Source organism: Euprymna scolopes, chromosome 19 (genome assembly GCF_053919585.1).
Source record: "Euprymna scolopes isolate OS-2025 chromosome 19, ASM5391958v1, whole genome shotgun sequence".
Lineage (NCBI taxonomy): Eukaryota > Metazoa > Mollusca > Cephalopoda > Sepiida > Sepiolidae > Euprymna > Euprymna scolopes.
The window spans coordinates 90,977,790-90,992,255 of NC_136500.1; the positions used below are offsets into that span (position 1 = coordinate 90,977,790).

General features: G+C 30.9%; 1 protein-coding gene across 1 annotated transcript in view; it reads left to right on the forward strand.

Moving 5' to 3' along the window:
- The window catches only part of LOC145239829 (Golgi-associated PDZ and coiled-coil motif-containing protein-like), a 460,043-nt gene extending 449,103 nt beyond the window's left edge, over positions 1 to 10,940 (forward strand). The window contains exons 7-8 of the mRNA XM_080103366.1: positions 1,626 to 1,814; positions 10,624 to 10,940. Of these exons, the coding sequence (XP_079959492.1) occupies positions 1,626 to 1,814; positions 10,624 to 10,846 (412 nt within the window). The 3' untranslated portion in view covers positions 10,847 to 10,940. The remainder of the gene's footprint in view (positions 1 to 1,625; positions 1,815 to 10,623) is intronic.
- The last annotated feature ends 3,526 nt before the right edge of the window (positions 10,941 to 14,466 follow it).

Consider the following 14,466-nt stretch of genomic DNA (forward strand, 5'->3'; position numbering starts at 1 on the left):
TTAACGTTCATTTAATCAGTCAGAACATTCAAGGTGTGACATATCAAAATAAGTCTATGGGCCTCTCAACTCAGATAAAAAGAACGCCCTGCTAACCAAAAGTTGTAGATGTGATTAAATGCCTTGAGAATTGGTATAAACCTGATTTTCTGCAGCGTATAGTGTTCAGTGGCACACAAAAAAAAGTAAAGAAAAAAATAGCTACTGTTTCTATTTGTATGAGTGTGATTTCTTGTTACTTCATATGCAAATGAAATACTGCCGGTGTGAATGAAAAGCCTATTTTTCAGAGACTGAGGTGATTTTGAAGTAGTGAGCTTTGACACTGTCGGATTTTGGAGTAGCAAACTTTGACAGTAGTGTGTTGCAATTTGGAGGCAGAAAGCTTTGACAGAATTGTGTGGAATTTAACCCCTGAAATTGTTAGTTTAAAGAGTAGAATAGTTAACAATCCATCTAAAAAAGTGCAGAATATTTAACAATTGCTTACTTAACCACAACAGAAAGTTGTAAGTAATGACATAAGAGGCAATATGACTGATAATCAACATTAGACTGATATGAACGCATTGCAATAATTATACACAGGTACAGATTTATGTAGACTGGAAAGAATTTGGCACCATGACAAATGGAAATGCAGATTCATATATAATAGACAGCAAATTTTTTTTTAATTGAGTTTGTGTAAAGAAAGCAGCACTTCTTCATTTAATGTCTGGTGCTACCAGATAAAGCTGCTGTAGATACCAGCTTCCTGACATAACATGCATCAAACATTAATATTATTTGAATAAAATAAAATACGCATCAAGTGCGCTTGAAAGCCAAATCACAACGTAATATTAGGAAAATAAACAAATATTTTACTTGTTTGAAATTTATAATATAAATATATTTCAGAGCTATACTCCATCCTCAGTATGTTTCTTTCTTTTTTTTTCTTTTCTTCTTTCTTGCCATGTTGTAAAGTTGGAGAAAGAACTATATGGAACTCACACCCTTGACGTTATTGATATCATTATTATTTTTCCTTTCTTTTTTCAAAACTCAATCATGTTCTGTAAAGCCACAAACAAAAACAACAATTTTCTTGTACAAAACAACCAAATCAAACATCATGAATAAATATTTGAAGATATAAAGAACTTGAAGCATTAAAACTTTTACCAAAATAACAAGATTCGGCATTAAATAACCTGAAAGGGTTGATATGCTGCAAAACCAAACGATCAAACCAAATTCGATGAATAAATATTTAAAGATAAAAAGAAGTAGAAGCATAAAAACTTGTATCAAAATGATCAGATTCAGTATTAAATAATCTGAAAAGGGTTGATATGCCGTAAGACGAAACAACCAAACCAAATTATTTAACGTGTCTTTTCCATATCAGATGAAGATTGTGTTATCATAACCAACATACAAAGTGATTTTCTCCATGAAATTCTAACAATATGTAAATCACTTCTCTGCAATGCTTATATGTATTCACAAACAATATGCATTTTCTATGTGTTAAGAAATAAATTTAAAAGTTTTCTTCTTTCTATTGAAATAATTTTAAACCTTGTTCTTAATAATTGCTTCTTTTTTTTTTCCTAATTATGCCTTCTTATTCTTAGGTACAGGATTTATGATGACGATGTTGCTAGTGATGTAAGCAACGGCCATGGTGAAAGTCCTTTAGACAATGAGATGAGGGAAAATGGTCCACTGCTGCAACACGGTCTTCATCCAATAAAGCCTGAAGACGACACAAGTATCCCTGCCACTCCTATGACCTCAGGTTCTACCAATGGGGGTACTTTAAGGTAGGTCATATTCTACAGCTTTGGCCCAAAGTTTTGCAATACCATAAAATCTGAGAAATATAAAACATAAAAATTATTTGCATTTATGTTTTTATAAATTTTATACTTAATGTGCCTCCCTTTATTATTTAGTACAAGTTTTATTTGTTTTACCATTGGTATAATGCTTTAACCGGTCGATGGTAGGTGACTTTTGAGGGTATTCAAGGCATGCTCGACATCTGGTGTGGTTTTATTTGTCTAATCGGCAATAATTACTGAAAGATGGTACAGTAGTTGTGTGGAAGCCTCAGATCGCACAAGTATGCCAGTGGTTGTTGACGAAAGGATTGATGTCAAAGAAACCTGCAAGAAAGTCACTTTTAACACAAAAAAAAATATATTCAAGATTGATTAAATTTCTGTCAGATTTATAAATGGAAGGGACTGTGGAAGTCTGAAAAAAAAATGATTTCTGGTCCCCCGACAAAAGGAGGGTGAACCTATGAATTCACCATTGCCCGTTTGTCCGTCCGCACTTTTCTCAATAACTATGCCTTGGAATTTTTTAAAATTTTGCACAAACATTAAACATGATATGAGTAAAAACGTAACAGAACAGATTTGTGGGAAAACTCTGGTTGCCTCCTTAGGGGTGCCTTTTGGGTTAAAATGGCTAAAATTGACACTTTTGTGCTTATTAAAAAAAAATTGATGCCTTGGATTTTTATAAAACTTTCTGAAACGTTGTAACTAACTGATTTTTATATAATTTTGTTTGTCTATACTTCACAATAACTCTTGGGTCTGCCCCAGGGGCTCTTTTAGGACTAATAAAAACACTCCATTTTTGGGACTATTTTACCATATTTGTCCAAAATTTTCTGTGTATATCTATTTTACAGTTTTGTATGGTGCTGAACTCAAATTTAAATATGTTAAAGCCTTGGCGACTTTTGGGCTAAATGAGGGTGGGTGTGCGAATGATGTACTTAGTCATTTCTTTTTTGCATGGTACAGAACTAAAATTTACATATGTTAAGGTCTAAAACTGCATTGTTTGTTCATTTTCACCAGGATTTGATGTCCTCTGGGGATTTTGGGGGCTAAATGAGGGTGGGGCCAAATGCTGAACTTAGCCATTTTTTATGCCTAGTTCACTGTGGACTCACGGGGGACCATGCATGCTTCACTTGTTTTCCGATGAATCACCTTTTAGCTGCTTTGTAAATAGCGGGTCAATTTGTGTTAGAAAATGTGTTGGAGGAAAAATTCCATCCTGACTGCACAGTATCCGCAGTCAAGCATTCAGATCTTGTGCATATTTCAGGGTACGTCTTCTTTCAGCAAGATTAGTGATTGTATCCAAAGGTACATCAATGAACAAAGAAATGGTATTGAATATCATTAAAAATAAATTGCCTCTACCGGTTAGAAGAATTGAATCACTGTAAAAATGAATAAAAATTGTACTAAAGAATAAAGGAAGGCACATTAAGTATTACATTTATAAAAATATAAATGCAAATAATTTTTTTTTTTTAATTAAGAATCGTTTTAATTATCGTTTTAATATGATAGAGCAAAAATAATTTTGCCTTGTTATCGATACTTGGATTTTTTTATGGTGTTGCAAAACTTTTTGTACTAAAAATTAAAAAATCATAAATCATTAATCCACCAATATAATACTATAACTGAAATAATAGAATACCAGTAGAGATTTTTAAATATTTACCACAAATACAATTTATCTTGTAACGCTAATTCTAGCATCTTGGAATGTAAATTGCAAACGTTCTTCTGGAACTACACTGGTGTGTTGGTTGATATCTAACGACTTCACATGCAGTCACTCAGCTGTTTTTTTTTTGTTCTTTTTTTTTATTCTTTTATTTTTTCTTCAGATTTTTGCTCATTTGATTTTTCTTGCCTGAAGATGATTCGATGAAGAATCGAAAGTACTAGCGATACTCATAGAACATTCCTTAATTGGGTTTTTTAATTTTAGTACAAAAGAGATTATTAGAAAAATTGAAACGGTAAAAAATTCTGAAGAATTCTGTCATGTTTAATAATGTTTGCTTAAATGAAAGAATGCAGCAATTCCAATATATATATATATATATATATATATATATATATATATATATATATATATATATATATATATATATATATATTTCCTACAAAATCCTGATGATGTCCTCTGAAATAGAGACGAAACGTTGATTACTATTTTATTAATTCTCGGTTTTCCTTCTCAAATAATATATATATATACTATACTTTGGGGTAATTGCACCAAATCCGAGGGTAATTGCACCAACTAAAAAAGTGCTCTTTATATGTGTGGTTGCCAAAAGAGCACTTTTGGTTAGTTAGCGCAATTACCACAAAGTATGGTATATATACAGGGTGTCCCAAAAAGATGTATTCACTCTTTAACTTTCCATTACTCATGCATTTTGTATGTAAGTACATGTGTTTTGCCAAACATACAATCCTAAGGAGTTAAATTGATGAGTAAAATAAATTAACATAGAACTTATCTATTGTCATGCAGATAAATTTTCTCTCATTCAGTCATGTTCAAACTACAATCCTTCATTTTCCAAACACAGCTGATGACCTCCAACAGTGGATTTGACAACATTGCTTCATTTGGAATTGCAAGACATTGTATTCGAATTTCATTTTTCAAATTCTCAATTGACGCTAGTCTTGTAGCATAAACCTTATTTTTGAGATATCACCATAAAAAATAGCAGTTTAATATAATTTCTTTTTCTTCAAATGTTATTAGATTAGTGCAAAACTAATGTCGTTTTTTGACGTTCAACATAACTCTCTTCATAATAAACTTCATTAATCAAAATAAGAATCATTAGAATCGACACATTTTTGCCAACGAGAAACAAGTTTATTTATCCCATTAGCATAGAAATCCGGAGTTCCGGAACCGATGAAATCATTGAAGGTCGATTCGGCATCATCTCAGCTTTTGAAGGATTTTTCGTGCAGGATATTGTCAAGATGCTCGTAAAAGTGATAATCGGTGGGCAAGAGGTCTGGTGAATATGGCAGATAAAGCAGAGTTTCGTAGCCCAATTCGTTCAGCTTCTGCAGGATCAGTTGAGCATATGTGGGTGAGCGCTGTGATGGAGGAGAATTTGTTCCTTCGTATTGACCAATCTCAGGCACATATGTTGGAGTTTCTGGTACATTTCATCAATGTGTCAACAGTACTTCTCCACCATAATCATTTCGCCCAGATTCAAGAAGCTGTGATGGATGAGACTCGCTGCAGACCACCAAACAATCACCATAACCATTTTTGGTGCAATTTCGGCTTCAGAAAGTGTTGTGGAGCTTCTCTAATATCCAACTACTGTGTCGAACGTCACCAATTATCATAGAGGATCCACTTCTCATCACACATAACAATCCGCTCGGGAAATGGGTCATTTTTGTTGCGCAGAAAGGGGCGTAGAAAACACCTCAAAACAATGATTTCTTTTTATTATTATTCAATTCATGCGGCACCCATTTATCCAACTTTTTTGACTTCCCTATTTGCTTTAAATGGTGAACGACTGTTGAGTAGTCGACCTCGAGTTCAACAGCAACTTTTCATGTGGTTTTGCAAGGATCGGCTTCAATTAAGGCTTTCAAATGTTCGTCATCAACCGCAGTTGGCCGGCCGCGACCATCTTCATCTTTGAGGCTTTTGTCACCATTGTGAAAATTCTTGAACCACCATTGTGCCACACATTCATTAGTGGTTCCTAGGCCAAACACATCATTGATATCATGAGCTGTCTCAGCAGCTTTTCGGCCTAGTTTGAACTAGGACAAGAAAATTGTGTGGATTTGAATTTTGTCCATGCTGTCGAAAAGCCTGAAAAAATAGATAAAGAGATTGAGAATGGTAATAAATGACACGATTCGATAGAATGAAAAACGTGCTTCAAAATGATATATAACATGACTATATATATATATATATATATATATATATATATATATATATATATATACATCAATGAATTAATTCAGAAATCATATATAAAAGTAACATATGTGAGAAAACGATATTGTTTTTGTACCAACCTACTGTACATTTGCCATTATGTAGGATTGGCTGCATCTGAAATAAAAAATACATGATTAATTGTGTGGATTTGAAAACTCAAATACAAATTGTCTTTCAAAGAGTGAGTACATCTTTTTTGTGACACCTTATGCATGTGTATATATATATATATATATATATATATAAGTGATGGGATGATTCCAACATTTTTCGCAATTCTAATACAATTCCCGATTCTGATTCTTTTAAAATTTATAAATGTATAATTAGAGGTTTGTTGTATTTTTGTAAATTTTCAAATGATTACATAAACCCTCAGGTAATTTCCGCATATATTTTTTCTCAAATGTTTTCCTTGTAATTGATTGAAAATTGTAAGACAACAAAAGATTGATTTTGATTTTAAAACACAACCAAATTATATCAGTCCAATGTTAGTGTACAACATGCTACTTGGAAGTTTTCATAAACAGTTGAAAATAGTCGACGATTAGTAGGTAAAATGAGAAAACGATGAAGGAACAAAATATTTAACAATGCCCCCTCCCATTGTTACGAATGAATTTCTAAATAATAAGGTTACTATTTAGAAAACCATTTTTAACTTGAGGAGAGCGTGGGCTTTGTTAACTATTCTCTACCTTCGCTATATGAATGAAGTTAAAGTTTTATTTTAATCATAAAAAATTGGTGGGTTATTAAATTGATTTGCTTTGCTGTAAAAAAAAACAAGCACAAAATGCAAATGATAATAATAATAAATTTGTAGATTAACACTCTCAGCTAAATTCCCATTCCAAAATGAAATATTACTTTTATAGGTGATTATGTGTGAAACCTTTAAAAAGCTTGAGGAAAGAAAAGCATTCATTTCAGTATTTAGATTGGAAGATCAGTGTTGGATATAAATTTCACGTAAAATAATCTGTAATTTTTTGGGGGGAGGGGGCGCCAGCACGCTAGATTTTAATCAACCATTTTTGTTCGCACAAAAAGTATACCAGTGCGCCAAATTTCATTCTGTCATAAAATAATTTCTATGGAAAGAAAAAACTTATTTGTACATTTTTATCTAACAAATAAGCATAAAATTAAAATAAAACCACCTTTTTTCTAAAGTCGATGTTTTGCTTTTAATATAAAACTAACTTTTTTGATAAATCTCTATGTGGTGTACCAAAAAAAAAAAATTTTTTTCTAAAAAATATAATTGAATAAAGTTTATTTTTACAAGAATCATTTTCATTTATCTAGCCAATAAACATAAAATTATATATTTTTATAGCCATTTTAAAAAATCCAACTTATATTCTAATACACCTAAAAAGAAAAACAGGCGATTAATTTAGAATGAGGTTTCAGTTGTGCATATAAATATGATGTAAAATGATCCTGTTTCCGGTACATTCTAACTTTTTAAGCAATTAAGTAATTTTTATCACTAATTCTAAGTTCGATTAGCAAAACCATAAAATCACATGTAATTGCTTTATTTTTCTTATTACCACCCATACTTAGAGTTAGTAGTAGGAAAGGAGCGTGGCTTTTATGACTTTTAGCAATCACATATTTTATACTAAAGTTTGATTTCTAACATTAATATTCTCAAGATTTAAAACAAATGAAGTTGGTTACATATCCTTAAACGTTGTCTGATCAATAAGATGTGATCATTTTGCGTTAAATTTATATAAGAAACTTATTGTTTGGTGTTTTATTATAGTTTTACCACTAAATTTTTCAAGCTGTTTACATGGTATCGCTTAAAAATGGAGAATCGTGTTTTTCTTTTTTAAGTGTATGAGAATATGTTGGATTTAAAAAATTATAAACGTTGTTTTTCATATGTAATTTTATGTTTATTGGCTAATTGTCCAAGATTTTCATAAACTCATTGAAAATTTTAATTTATATTTTTTACTTGCATCCAAAGAGAAGTGCCATAAAACTTTAATTATTTCAGAAGAAGCTGATAACAGACACAGCTAATGTACAGCTAGCAACAACGAAATTTAAAAACCCATTCAGAGCATTTAAAACCTTTTAATAATCAAGTGAACTCCCTTGGATATAGACATTTAGCAAATAAATGCAAAAAGTTTACAATGGGAATAAATAAAATAAATTAAACTCGGTGAATCAATGTTAAATCTGTAAATGAGACTTATAATCCATTCTGTGGCCCTTCTGAGTCTTATGTTGTAAATGAACAACTTCTAATAAAAAAAAACAATTTGTGCTTGTTTCATTTTTTTATTGCCAAAAAAAAAAAGAAAAAAGAAATTAAAAGAACCAGTTTGGAATCAGAAATTAGGCTATATTTTTTCCGATTCTGATACCCCAAAAAGTTCCAATTTTTCTGACTGATTCCGATTAATTGTCTAATATATATTAGTGTTGAGACAATTAATCAGAATCAGAATCGAAATCCGGGAATCGAAAAAATCGGAACTCTTTGGGGTATCGGAATTGGAAAAATTATAGTCTAATTTTCGATTCCAAACCAATTCTTTAAAATTTTTAAATAAAAAATGAAACAAGCACAAACTGTTTTTCTTTTTTGTTTTTTTATTAGAAGTTGTTCCTTTACAACATAAGACTGAGAAGGGCCACAGAATGCATTATAAATCTCATTGACAGATTTAACATTGATTAGCAGAGTTTAATTTATTTTATTTATTGGTCATTTATAACTTACCTATTGTCTTTGTAATCGTTTTGCATCTATTCGCTAAAGTGTCTGTGTGCCCTCATCTGAGTGAGTTCATATGATTATTAACAAATTTTAAATGCTCTGGGCGGGGGGGGGGTAAATTTCATTAGCGCCAGCTGTACATTGGAATGTTTGTCATGGGCTTCTTCTGAAATAATTGAAGTTTTATGGCACCTTTTTAGACACAAGGAAATCCACAGACTCTCCAAACCTAATTTAATTTGTTTTTATTAGTTTTTATTGTAAGCAAAGAAAAATTCTAGAAGTCACTTGCCTACTCAATATCACAGATTTTAAAAAGCTTTTCGCACCTATTTGATAAATGGCTATATGGTGTCTATTAGAGACTTGGGACTTTAATATCAAAGATTTAACATGTTTGAAATTTCTTTCTGCTGTTGGTTTTGTCTGATAACCACATCCTTTGAAATATTTCATGTTTCCTTATATTTTGTTTGGTTTTGGCACAAGTGAAAATATAGATGAAAATCTCACAAGTTTATCAAAACTTTGGAAAAACAAATATTGGGAAGTTTGTTAACTTAAAAAAAAACTTTCATTTACATTTAAAATACTGTAAACATGAGATTCTACATTTTAGGTGATTATGTGTGAGCACACTGAAACATAATTTTAGAATTTAGAATGGGGTTTCAGTTGTGCATATAAATTTAATGTAACCTGATCCCATTTCAGTACATTATAACTTTTTAAGCACTAATTCTAAGACCATTCAGCAAAATCACATGCAATTGCTATATTTTTCGTATTGCCACCCGTATTAGGGTTATTAGTAGGAAAGGAGCGTGGCTTTTATGACTTTTAACACTACTATATATTAATACAGTAGCGTGTGTGTTATTTATTTTGTGTGTCACAATTACATCCGAGTGACTTTTGTTTAATTATGGATTCCCATTTCTTATAATAAATAATTTTACCAAGAATTCTTCATAAGTTTTGGTTTCGATTTCGATTATAGCTGATGGAACTCCAGTGATCTATTTTTTTTTTTTTTTAATAAATAATTTATCAAGAATTTTCATAAATTTTGGTTTCAGTTTCGAGTATAGCTTGAGGAACTCAAGCTGATGCACCAAAGTCATATGGATATTTTTTATTTTTGAAATTGCAAATTTATAATATATAAAAATAAAAGGAACATTAACTCTATAATAATATATACGAAATCTGCAAGAATTAAAATATCATATGTAAGCGTACTTGCTAGCTTAGATAAATACTTTTGCAGTTTTAACAAGAGTTACAATAATATCAGAGCATCTCTATTTATGCCATGAATACCAACATCAATATATTACATATGAATGAGTCCCCTGTGGAATTTCCACAGGCCTCGCTAGTTGTTATTATTTGTGTCTCGTTTTTTTTTGTTTTTTTTTTACAGCAAATCAAATCAATTTAATAACCCACCAAATGTATGTAATTAAAATAAAATTTAAACATTCATAGAAGGAAGGCACATAATAGTTAACAAAGCTTAATGCCCTCTCCATGTTAAAAATGGTTTTCCAAATAGTAACATTATTATTTAGCAATTCGTTTGTAACAAGGGAGGGGGCGTTGTTAATATTTTGTTCTTACATTGTTTTCTTATTTTACCTACCAATCGTTGACTATTTTCAACTGTTTATGAAAACTTTCAAGTAGCATGTTGTATACTAACAACGAACTGGCTTTGTTTAAAATCAAAATAAACCTTTTGTTATCTTTCAATTTGCAATACATTACAAGGAAAATATTTGAGAAAAATATACCTGGAAATTACCTAAGGGTTTATGTAATTTAAAAATTTACGAACCCCACCACCCAAAAAAAAGTCTCTAATTATATATTTATGAATATTAAAAGAATCAGAATCGGGAATCGAATCGTAATTGGGAAAAATTTTGAAATCGTCCCACCACTAATATATATATATATATATATATATATATATATATATATATATATATATATATATACACTTTACTTTTCTTTTCTTTTCTCTGTGTTTTCAGCTCTCCTCAGGTTGTTTCCGAACAACTTGTTGATAATGAGAACTTTACACAAGAGCACAATTCGGAAACAACTTCAGTGAATCAGAACCCAGCTAGTGAGCCGGAGAGCACAAACGGCAACGCGAATAATGAGGATATGATCAACATTGAGGAGAGTCCCATAAGAGGCCCAATCCAAGTCCCATCGTCAGACCCAGATGAGATACCTCAGCAAGCAAGTTGATAGCAGCAAAAGAAAATGTACACACCAGTCAGAGTTGTATGCAATATGGACTCATGCACACATGCATACAGAATTACACATTGAATAGCAAAAACATACACAATATAGTCATAGAGTCTTATATATATATATATATATATATATATACATATATATATATATATATATATATATATATATATATATATATATATATATATATATATGAAAATAAAATCGAAGTAGTATCAACATTTCGACTTTATATGTTCCTCATGATTGAGAAAAGAAAAGTGAACGGTAACAAAAATAATTTCTCATTTTCATTTTGATTTTCTTTGTTTTTTATGTCCCAATCTTGATGAAGCTTTTCACATGAAGTTGAAATGTTGATACTACTTTCATATTTTTTGTTTTTTTCTTTTCTATCTTTCATCTTTATCAAATTAATTTCCAGATATTTTATTCACACACACACACACGCACACATATATATATATGATGACAAAATTATGGTTTTATATGTTTAAATTAAAAAGAGTACAATGAAAAAAATCTTTTAAGAGAATTATCCAAATTCCTAACCATCCACAGTCTTCTGTTCGTACTAAATCATATCAGCATATTTGTTACTTTTGAACGTCAAAGATAGCCATATCTTTTGGATCCTTCTCTTCCATTTTACGAAAGTATTTTATTGTAAAAAAAACAAAAAAACTTAACAATGCACAAATTAAAAATAACAAAATTAGCCCCAACGTTTTCTAGTATTTCAAGATAAAATCGCCTTTCCAATGAGAATTATCAACAGAATCCTTTATGTTTTCCTTTGTTAATTTCTCCATGTCTATTTTTCTTTGAGTTCTGGTAGCATTTAAACACGTTGAATTTTGCAAATATGATTGACCTAGGAATAGAATTAAAAAGTGTTCTGGTTCGCTTGAAATATTGTTTGTATAAAAATTCTACAGTTAACTATGTTGTATTTGGCAACCTTTGAAAAATTTGTCTAAAGAATGGAAAACAGATAAAATTCAACTTTCTTAAATGTATCAGAGCAGAATTCAAATAACAATAGACATGAAAAAAGAAATCCAAAGTTCTTCTTGAAAAAGAGATTCTACCTCGAAATATTGGGAAATATACTAATCATGGTCAATGGTTTAAATCTGAATTTTGATTTATTTATAAATGCACACTTTCTAGTGCGACTTTTAAGCATATACTAATGCTTCTAGTAAACCATAGTAGCATTATATATATATATATATATATATATATATATATATATATATATATATATATATATATATATGGAGGTCACCACTTATCAAGGCCCGGAAAATGGCTAAACAATTTTGTCTTAACGACTGGCAGTGTAGACTGAGGGGTCTCTTGAAAGTTAATATCTTTGCCCAAGTTATTTTAAACAATCGAAATTTGAAATTAATAAAACAAGGAAACCATAAATGTGCATTGTGATATATATATATATATATATATATATATATATATATATATGTGTGTGTGTGTGTGTAGGAAGAGCAGGACATATCTGATAGTATTAGAAAATATATAAACAATGATTGGAACTTTTTACATGAAATAAGCTTTAATCAATTCATATCAGATTGAAATAAAATTTAACAATTTCCGGAACAAAATGTTTTTCCAACCTGATAAAAAATAAATCGTCCTAATTTTTTTCTGTCTCTGTTTGCAAAATATTTCTCTCTCTCTCTCTCTCTCTCTCTCTCTCTCTCTCTCTCCCATACATCCACATGTATTTTTTTCTTTCCTTACCCTCTCTATACTTCTCATATTTTAATGTTTTCACAAAATTAGTACCAGCATTTTCTAAGCTTTTATGTAGCTCATATAAATTTCCTAAGGCCTATTTTATATAAAAAAAACTGTTTTTTTTGTTTTTTATTTTTTTTTCATCATTATTCAAATATAAATACATGGACACTCATAATGATTGCGTCATTTTATTAACTTTTTCAGGAATCGAATTATTTCTCAATTTAGATGTCTGGATAATATCTAACGATATTTCTTGGCTTAGATTTGCATGCTTGGGATAGTTTTTCCGAATCTTGGTTGGTGCCATTTTCACACACCTTCTTCAATTCTGTTTTGTTGGAGTTTGTAAACGTTTTTATTTTATTTTATTTAAGTTTCAAACTGGACCATTTTTTTATCTTCCTATTTTGACTGTTGCATGCAATTTTGAATATCTCGTATGAAGGAAACATGAAATGAAATTTTAGACAAAATGAAACATTTATTATATGGAATAGTGGATGAGTGTGGGAACAGACTAGTTGAAATAAGGGCACAAACACTTGAAAGCAGAACCAAAATATAAGAAAGGGAAGGAAATGTGATCGGAGAGTGTGGGGAAAATATGGTAAGTGCAGTTGTGTGAGTTTTATGTGCAAGGAGTAGTGAGTTGAATATATAAAAAAAGGAGAAGGCAGAGAGAGGATGCAAGACAGAGAAAAAGTGGGGGTAGGAAGTTGGGCGGGTGTTGGTTTGAGTCATGTGAATGAGGGAGGAATGATGAATCTCCCACATGCTTTTTTTCTCATCCTACACCTCTCATCGCCTTCTCCTCTTCTTGCATACCCATCCAACTTTCCTCTCTTAAATATACTGTTAAACACCAACACAGGTAGGTACCTGCCTCCAACTGTGTCTCTGCCTTACATCCTCTCTCTGCCTTCTCCTCTTCCATACATATTTAACCCACCACTCCTTTCACAAGCAACTCACACAACTACATCACCTATATCCCGACCTCTCTTCGTCTCACCACACTTCCTGGATTACCTTCCACACTCCCTTGTCTATAAGGCTTTTTTTGTCTAATAAAACTTATGTACACAACAAATGATTAAGATTGTCTGAAATGACCAAAATATATTGGCTCTGCTTTAATAATGTGTTTGTGTTCTTATTTCTACTAGTCTATTTCCACTCTTATCCACTCTTCCATATAAGGAACATTCCATATCTCGCGTGGATTATTGTTTTTTTTTTTTTTTTTTTTTTTTTTAAGTGAGGGAACTGTTACGAGATATATAAAAGACATGGAATTCCACATGAACACAGTCAATTCCAATTGTAAGGGTCCCATTCCAAATTTCCTAAAGGTTACCTATTACAATGGAAAGAAAGTCGTAGAATTCAATGTATTGAAAATGCAAGCAACCAAAATGAGAAAAAGCAGTCCAGAACACGGAAATCTCTGGAAAAGTACATGAAATACGCAACTGTTATAAAACTTTGACTCTTTCAACAACATTTGTTTAAATAAATATTTGCTGCCCACATATGCAATATATATATATATATATATATATATGGGTTGGACAAAATAATGTAAAAATAATCGAAAGCAATGGTTTTCTGCTTACTGCCCTTCCATGCAATCCAGACTTGTGAATCTCTCGCCAAATAGTTTTTGTTGAAATAGGATTATCCAGATGATTTGGTAAGCTCTTCTGTAATTTTTGGCGCCATTGTTTTGTGCTCTTGCCAGGGTTAGTAGCAGGAAAGGAGCGTGGCTTTTATGACTATGATCTCTTTTAGACAGCTTCAACTTTTTTCTTAAGGGAGGATGTTTCCCCTTCTTT